The sequence below is a fragment of the Neolamprologus brichardi genome, chromosome 4, assembly GCF_056152115.1.
Source record: "Neolamprologus brichardi isolate AB-2024 chromosome 4, ASM5615211v1, whole genome shotgun sequence".
Classification (NCBI taxonomy): domain Eukaryota; kingdom Metazoa; phylum Chordata; class Actinopteri; order Cichliformes; family Cichlidae; genus Neolamprologus; species Neolamprologus brichardi.
The window spans coordinates 18330638-18340185 of NC_142107.1; the positions used below are offsets into that span (position 1 = coordinate 18330638).

Genomic DNA, 9548 nt, shown 5'->3' on the forward strand with positions numbered 1-9548 from the left:
ATCTTCTGTAGAAAGCTTTCAGAACTGACATTTTTTTCTTGTCAAGCTTTCCTAGGTTTTTTAAGGACAATCTGCACAGGAAGCAGAAATATTTCAAATTTTGGCTAATCGCTGTTTGGAAATCACCTTGTTGTTAGAAAAATACAACTTTATGTTTGTCAAACGGTGTCATTTTTAGCATTTTTCATGGACTCAAATAAAGAAATGGAATAAAATTACACGTGTTTTGTAATAGGCTGATAGTAACAAAGTGCCTAAAGATACAATTTAAAATTAGTTCATTGCTAAGTTGTCTGTTATGTCTAGACAACACTGGTTCATACCTTGAGTTTGTGCTTGAATGATTCATAGTTCAGTGTTAAATGGCTTAACAAGTAAAAAACACTCCTATGTAAATGGTCAGGTACTACCACTGGACAAAAAATGATTAAAAAAGCAGCCATGTTTGAAAGGCCGCCAGAAAGCATAGACAGGAAAATTACAGAGTTCAGTTCTTTATAGTGTGCTGTCAACACCATATGTGCTGGATGGTACCTCTCCTCACTAAGTTGGAGGAATGTGTTTTATTTCCAAAAAGAATATCACATTTTGACTGGTCACACAGGAAGACAGGTTTCTTTTTTTTGCCTCAGTATAGCTTAAATTCCCCAGAGATGGTTGCAGCATTCCTGGATCATATTTACAATTTATTCTTTGTATGGTAGAGTGTTAACTTGGATTTGTGGATTTGTCTGCCCACACAGCCTTTGCCTGAGTCGTGAACCTCTGCCAATCTTTGCTTCTGAGAGACTCATCCTGGACACTCCTTTTTATACTCAATCATTTTTCTGGCCGGTTACCAGTTAACTTTTTAACAGCTTTTGCAGGAACACTGTTACATTAGGTGTAATAACCAAACCAGTTCTTTAAGTTCAGTGCATTTCAAAATCTTAAGAGTCAAATGATAAAACATCACATCAACAGGCATCACATCAGTTATCTACAGAATGCCTAGCATTGATTGACTGGACAAATGAATGGCTTCTGACATTTGCCTCCAGCTCTATGTACGGTTGATGATGCTAGTTTCCCAGGGGACGGGCAGACATTTGTTACAATGACATGCGATGGAAGGGGTAACGCTGTGCGAGGGTGTGGTCACGTCTCAAGGAAAGAACGGATGAACACAGACAGACGAGGAGACAGATCATCAGCAGGCTACATACACTCTGCGCACATGCTCTGTCTGTCTGTGCTCATTCTGCTCAGCACCAAACATAATCACTTAACAGGGACATGTTGTTTACAGCTCTGTGAGTCTGGGAATAAGCTATGAAGACAGTTTGTCTATTTGACTGTGTGTCTGTGTGTGTGTGAGGAACACATCGATACAGCGCAAAAGAAACAAAACTGTAGGAGTGTAACTGAATGTACATTTGCACACTCCATATGCTTCCTCTATTTGCGAAATTATTTCCCTTCATTCGATTACATTGATGAAGATTAGGTACGCTGTGGACTACTACAATTCATTATATCTCTGTTAGACATCTCTGAGCACCGAAGGGTGTTGTTCTTATCTTTTTTTTTTTAGAACTTTGAAATCAAGTATTGTAACCAACTGCTTCGTTAAATACATATAATCTGGGCAAGGACATTTTGCAGGATTTGCATTTCTTAGCTTCTGGTTGGGGATTTAGGGTTTCTTATTGTAAGCTGAATCGCTGCAAGCGTTCGTTCACCTATTTATGGCAGCTTCTTGACGCACAAGTGTTGTTAGCTGCAGGAAATGTGCAGCATGTCTTCTATGATGCTTATAGCCTGGATGCAGGTAATTAGTGCGTTGGATATGTCCATGTGTTTTCTGGATTTCACTGAACTATGCACCACAGTGATCCTAATGCATGACTTAAAACCTTCAGTTTGGGAGATTCAATTCAATTCAATTTTATTTATGCAGCGCCAAATCACAACAACAGCTGCCTCAAGGCGCTTTATAATGTAAAGTAGACCTTCTAATAATACATAGAGGGAAAAAAAACAACAATCATATCACCCTCTATGAGCAAGCACTTTGGTGACACTGGAAAGGAAAAACTCCCTTTTAACAGGAAGAAACCTCTGGCAGAACCAGGCTTAGGCAGAGGTGGCCATCTGCCCCGACCAGTTGGGGTGAGGGGAGGAAGACAGGACAAAAGACGTGGTGTGGAAGAGAGCCAGAGATTAATAACAAGTAATGATTTATTGCAGTGAAGTCTAAAGCCAGAGATGCCTTTTGCTTTGTTGCGTGTGATCTTATTCTAGTTAGATTAAAAATGTTAAAAAAGTTGTCATGTAAGGATGAACAAGCATCTAATTTATGCTTACCGAATAAATAATGATTAACATCTAATGATCTGTTTCGAATTGCATTAGTAATTCATTTTTTTAATGAGGGGTAAAATAAATTTGGTGTTGAAGCAGGTACAGCAAAACCCACATGTTTGCAACCTGGTAATATTTTCTCAGTAATGACTTAGTAATGATTAACAAAATGATTCATGAAACATTACGACTTATAAAGTATATAATGGGGTGGAATATATTTTTAATGATGTTAACAGTACAAAGTTGTTTTGACCTCATATTTTATGTGCAGCATCACAGCTTTGAGCAGAGCTCTTTCAATCAGAGCGGCTGAGTGCTGGCATAACAGCTCCAGCTATAGAGCACATGTCTCAATTACAGCTAATCTAATCATCTGTCAGTGCGCGGGCCTGAAAAACATTCCCGTTTTCTTCCATTTGAACATTATCTGAAAGAATAATCCTTCTGACTCAAGGCCGATGTGACATCAAGTATGATGTGCGGCTTCACTGCACATTCATGTGCACCACCGCACATGAGGTGAGATGCTGATATCGATGAGTCAGAAGCGACATATGCCACACTTTAGTCCCAGATTTATCGCTGATTATTTATCGATTATTCGTTTTGTGAAAATCCCTGTGACCTGCAACGGGACCTGCCTCAGTCTTCTGTCACTTCTTCCCCAACTGCACTTCTCCAAGTAATACTCAACCCGTTTCAGCTTAAAAAGACGCATTTGGGTCAAGTCTTGCCTGCTAATGTTCCTCCCTCAACTTTTTTTGTGACTCATGCATAACAAATAATGCGATGCAAAATGCAAAATATTGCACAGATTTACACACAGCTGCAGAGTCAGTCTTCTTTGAGCAGCTCCTATCTCACTGCTGCACAGCAGACTGACGAGCTGTCTCAGCAGACCTGTAAAAGCCCATAATTTTCACATCTTCGATCTGTATTACAACAGACCTCTGCCTTCCTCACATGTTGCCAGCATAACAAAATCAATTTTCCACAGCGGAACAGCGAGGATTGACTGGTCATAATTCAATGATAAGACTTTTATGTCACTCGAATGTGGTTCTACCGCCATCAAAATTTAATGGGGCCAGTCTGAGATATTTATGGGATGCTCCAGTCTGCCCAGAGGTCAAGACTCAACAACAAAGCCTTTGTCCCACTGGGAATATGAGGATAATATAGGCACTCTGGAATTTGGTGAGATGGTCTGGGTGGGGCCTGCATCACATGTTTTCAGTGTTTAGAAATGTAACACCAGTAGGATTACTATAAGTCAAAACTCTATAGGTGTGCATAGGTGGGGGGTGGGGGGATGGGGGGGGGGGCTATTTTTTTTACTTATTCCCTTTCTTCCCCATCACTCCTGAAGTGTGCCAATTTTCTGCTCTGCCATCAGCAGTAGTAAAGAGAACGTGCTGCACAGATTGGAAAAAACAGTTACTGCAACTGATCTTTGCCTCAAGTCAAAACCAGTATTCAAGTCCATATGACCTGAAATCAATATTTTAATTTGCCTACCCTTGAATTTCCACTTTAATCACTCTAGCTTGTTGCGCTAAAAAAAACGAGGTACATTTTTTTTCTTTTTTTTGCAATGATACACGTCATAGTGACTGACCTTGTTCTAAGTGAGGAGATTTCAGCCTTAAGAAGGATAACCGAGTTATAACTGCGCTCTGAAAGACACAGTCTCCTGGCTCCCTCCAATTCTAGGTCATCAGCAGAATATGTCATTTCAGAGGAAACTGTCACCATCAAATACCAGGTACATGGATTTCAGCATATAATTATTTTTCACTGTGTGGCTTCAACTCTTCTCCGACAGTTGTAACCGAACAAACGAAGAAGATTTTATTAAAGGGAAACACAACAGCGGAAAGAAAAAAATCACATAGAATTAAAAATATGAGCGAGCAGCTGTATTTATGATTACAAGGAGCACATCTGGAGTGGTTTTATGTCCCAAGATTTCTCGGGTTGGTCAAAATTTCTTATTATGCATGGCATCCTGGCAAATTCCTGCTCTCAGTGCATGAGAAAAGATGCATAATCACAGGCTGCCTCCTACGTTCTGCTACTATCACACATACATGTACACACCGTCAATCATTTACACACACACACACACACACACACAATCACTTTTAAGGACTGTTTAACAGCAGAGATGATCTCTGAGGAATAGCAGTATGGAGTATCTTTTGTGCTCCTGTAGATTTCTAGTGTCCAGTATTTCAGCATCTCACACTTTTCCTTGTAGTGTCACATTAATAAACATCACAGCAGTGAAGGTGTTACACTGATTAAAAAAGACCTTGGCCCACTTCAGCTTCCTGATTTGACTTACTTACCTGCTCACATCTATCTGATCTGTGTCATACCCCCTTCATCTGAAGAAAAAGCCAAAAGTGTGAGCGTCATTTTAAAGATGTTTGTACATCCGAAATGTCAGCAAAAACACCAGAAATCATGCACCTGCTAGATGATTAGGAAGAGTTCAACCTGAATGGCAGTAATGACTATGGCCTGTGTGAACATGAGCAGGTGCACATGATAAAACCTGCTTGCTTTATGACAAATGATGACTGCTGTATCCATCAAAAGTGATGCAGTGAAATGTTCTCTCCCATTCGATGCTGTCTTCACAGCAACCACCCCTTTATCCTTAAATGAATTAAAAGAGATGTCGATAAAGACGGTGCTTTTTCTTAGAACCATCGACATTACAGAGGTGTTCATTACCACCTGGGTTAAAAACCCTAATCCATTTTCTTTTAGTCTGACCATAAAGTTTGCGGTTTGGGTGGTAATTTCAGCTAAATGTCTCAATAGTTTTTTTTATGGATTGAAATTTGGCACAACTTTAATTTTTTCCATCAGGATACATTGGTGACTAATAATGTAGTAGCACCATTAATAGATCCTACTGCACTTCTGTTTAGTGCTGCTTCAGTACCACTGCTGAATTTAGCAAATAGTGCTTAACGTGCAGGCTTGCATCACCTTTTTGAGTGTACCAGTTTTTACACAACCACTAGCTAGACTGGAGGCTCTATTTCTTTCTTTCTTTTATTATTATTTTGGTTTTAAATACTGCTTTAATTACAATCCTGATGAGTCTGATATTACAACTAACTGGTTGTAATTTAATCAAGACAAAGACTATTTAATCAAGACTATTTTAGTATAAGAACACATAATAGGCTACTATTTATTTATATTCGGGGCGACCGTGGCTCAGGGGGTTGGGAAGCGCATCTGTAACCAGAAGGTCGCCGGTTCGATCCCTGGGCTCTCTGTCCTGGTCGTTGTGTCCTTGGGCAAGACACTTTACCCTACCGCCTACTGGTGTTGGCCAGAGGGGCCAATGGCGCAATATGGCAGCCTCGCCTCTGTCAGTCTGCCCCAGGGCAGCTGTGGCTACAACTGTAGCTTGCCTCCACCAGTGTGTGAATGTGAGAGTGAATGAATAGTGGCATTGTAAGGCGCTTTGGGTGCCTTGACAAGCGCTATATAAATCCAATCCATTATTATTACTGTTTAAAGCACACTTCCTGGTTGTCTGTTCCCAGTTGATGTTTTGGACAAAGTGAAAACAAGGTGATACAGCTCAGCCTTGTTAAACTGCCTTTTCCTGAATAGCCAAAAGAAAAAAAAAGTTTTTTGGATGTGTCAACATAAAAAGAAAGCCAAAAACATAAATTTGAATGTAAGCTCTTTAAGATTAATTGTAACTTAGCTTTGAAACTGAGACACTTCAGCTTCACTGTAGGGAATGCCAGTCAGCTTTCATCTCTCAGTCAGCTGCGTATGTGTGTGTGTTGTGCGCTCACATCCATTTAAGAGGGTTTAATGAAGAATGCAAAGTGGACACACGGATGGATTGTGGGAGTTGTCATTACTCAGCGGGCAAGCTGACAAACAAGTATATCAACCAAAAACATGTTTACGCCTTTATATCTCTGCGCTCAGACATCATCCTGTGTGTTCATCCGGGAGAGAAGATGTTTACCTGTGCACCTCGATCACAGAAAAAGCTCCCAAAGCATCAACAGCCCAGAGAGATCAAACTGCTCTGCACAAAAAGAGCAACACTATAGGCTGATGACTGCTACTTGGGCATCTAATTGGCTCCACCACTCACATTTCTGCCAGGCTTGGCAATACACTACAGATTATTGTTGGGAGCTGGAGAGAGAGACTGCGCTTCCTCTTCTCATAATCTTCTGGCACTGTTTTCCTCTGTTCTTGATTTATGATATCCATCTTGGGGGGAATTTGCTGCTGGTGGATTTTGGGGAGCATCTGTTACCTCTTTCGTTTCCTCCCCGTCATTGTTGTCTAATAAAAACCATCACGGACACATGACTATGTGTCTGATTAGATTCTTTCAAAAATGTCACCCTGTAGCTGTGTATTTTTATGTGAGGAATGGCCTCCAGAGCCAAGCTGACAAAAACTCTAGTATTGTACTTATGGTTGCATTTTTACTTTAACACTTCAAAGGCCAGGTATTTAATTAATTCGAAAGGATGAGTTCCTCTAGCATAAAGTTTGAAGGTTAATTTTGAATCTATCCCACACAGAGAACTCAATAGATTGAAAGACCAAAGCCAGATGATCAAACTGATGGGTTTTTTTTTATTATAGAGGGCTGTGACATGATGAAGCCAGAGCGAAGCGGTGAATCGTTTGAATACCAATCAGTCCAGCTTGGAACAGGCTCACGCCCAGTTTTCACCAGTAGCAGCTGGTGAGAAGAGGAGAGCTGGAGTAGAACGCCTGGAGTAAGTGGTGTTAAAATGGCTTGTAACAACGCCAGCTTGTATGCTTTCAAAGAGGACATCAAACATTTAGATGAAGCACAGAGGCAGTCTGAGGCTGGTGAAGTATGTGACTGTGCTGCACGGAGTGTCACTTTCCTCCAAACATGTCAGCAGCGTGCATGTGTTTGTGTGTGGGTGGCATAAAGAGTCATAGGGTAGATTTGACTTAAGGAAAGTTGTATCAAGCCGGTTGGTCTTATGTGTCCTTCCATTAAGAAGCAGACATTGGGAAAGCTTCCACAGCTTGGAGGGCAGCCCTTGAAATCTTTGTTTATATAGCTGAGTGAACAAATTAAATGGATTCATAAAGACACTCTGAAAGGGCATTTGTATCTTAGACATGCACACTAGTAGCCGTGTTTAAGACAGACACAAAATTCACATAAGCAAATGCAGCGTCTTATTTATTGCAATATAAACTTGCTACCAGCATAGAAGAAACAGCGTGAGTGGAGTGCTGAAATGTCCGCAAAAAAACTGTAGCTCATCAAAAAAGAAGCAAATTAAAATAACAAATAGACAAAAGCATTAAACACTTCCATTATTACATGTTTGTTTTGCTGCCTAATAGTCATTAAAAACACACACTTGAACCCTTTTGTGTGCGCCTGCTTCTGATGGATTTTGACAGAAAGAGAGACACGGGGAGACAGTATGACATCACACCTTACGTGTGAGGTTACACCTATAGTGACGCAGTCGTGATGAATACTACTGCAATTGTGTTGTTATTAGTATTACATAAACGGTGGAAATGCGGGTGGAGAAAACCATCAAAGGGGAAGAATACACTTCAAATGAATAAAATAAGTCTTCTTATTAATAGTTCAGTCTGTGCATTTAACTACTCAGCAAACTCACTTATATCTACTGATACTGTTCTTTTTCGATTCGTTAGGCACAAATACGTGTATGTTTTGATCTGTATGGCATCTGAACAAGAACCAAACTCAAAATTTAGGTACTTGCCTTGGAAGTCATTGGTTGGATGGGCATATTGCTTGGAGAGCGCTGGAGCTCCGAGTCGCACTCCATCTCATTGTTTTCGGTCATAATTGGTGTCGAAGTGGGAAGCGTCGTTCGAGACACAAACAGTAAAAGTTTTAACTCCTCAAATAGAGTCCAGTCGGAAGAAGATTTCCGGCTTTAGCCATTTAAAAGACTGACAAAGTGTGACAGATCCACATCAGAGGGATTTGTGCGCGCCTCAGGGCCACCGACTCCACAAAACACGTTTCTGGATTTATTAGGATCTGTGAGAACAGGTTATAAATTCACCAGCTGTTAATATCTCATTTATGCCACGTGAGGATGGGCATTCAGGAAACGGCTGAACCTTGCGTGTGGGTAGTCTTTTGTGTCGCTCGCTGACGCGCACCGGAAAGCTCCAATGTGGCACAATTCCTCCGTCCTCCAGGTGCAAAAACGGCTCAAATCAGCAAAAATGTCGCTGTGTGAATATGAGAATGTCAGCGAAATAGAATCATATCCAAATCGTCCTCAGCTTGTGTTCTGGAGGAACTCGCTATGTGTAAATCCAAAGCGAACTGTGTCCTTCACCGCTGCACAGACTTAAATTTAAGCGCAATCTGAGGCACGCCTTTCCATGCGTCTGAGGCGCATGATTGGGGCATTTTTATTTTTTACAACTCTACCGGGATTCATTTAGTCTAAATCAAGACTGACGGCCACGGGCGGAAGCTTATTCAAAACCCAAATATACATTAGCTTAAAATTTTCTCTGTTCTGGAGTAAAAGCAAGAGCAGCACTTCATTCTGCTGCTCGGATTTTGCGTCTTGAGTGTGTGTGTGTGTCAGTGTCAGAGCTGCTGTTTAATTCTATGCGCCTTCATGGTGCAGCCATAGACGCGTAGTTACAAATAGTAAGTGTGATTACATACAGTAACTCACAGACACGGATATCTTAAAAAATATATTATGATTTTAAGGCTATACATTAGATAGACATGCAAAAGGGAATTAAGAAGCCACAAGAACACACAAGACACTAGAGAGCCTTCTGCTGCTTGATTAAGCAGTGAATCAGAGCAGGCATCTTCCTCTTCAGAAGAAGAGTAATGAGTATAGGCTGAGCTGTGTTAGTTAGAATTATTCAGAGTTTTAGAGAAACTATAATGAGACAATTTGGTTCTGTTATCATCCATTCCTCTTCATTTTCTGCCTGCACCCTACAGAAGTGAATACTGAAAGTGTGGCTACCAGCTGCTGCCCCACAGAATTAAAGCTTAATTTAAAGTGGCACCAGTATTGCTACCTGCTTTTAAATGCAATCTCATTTCCTACCTGGTTTAATCAGCGTTCTGGGACAAGTTCCTATTGCTTGTCTCCTTTATAAAACACGCAGGTGACAGACAG

At 40.8% G+C, this 9548-nt stretch overlaps 1 protein-coding gene across 2 annotated transcripts in view; it reads right to left on the bottom strand.

Moving 5' to 3' along the window:
- Positions 1 to 8731, bottom strand: part of LOC102789724 (SH3 and cysteine-rich domain-containing protein 2-like) — a 28235-nt gene extending 19504 nt beyond the window's left edge. For both annotated transcript variants that reach the window (XM_006798259.2, XM_006798258.2), the window contains exon 1: positions 8142 to 8731. In XM_006798259.2, the coding sequence (XP_006798322.1) occupies positions 8142 to 8225 (84 nt within the window). In that variant the 5' untranslated portion in view covers positions 8226 to 8731. The remainder of the gene's footprint in view (positions 1 to 8141) is intronic.
- Positions 8732 to 9548: the final 817 nt, after the last annotated feature.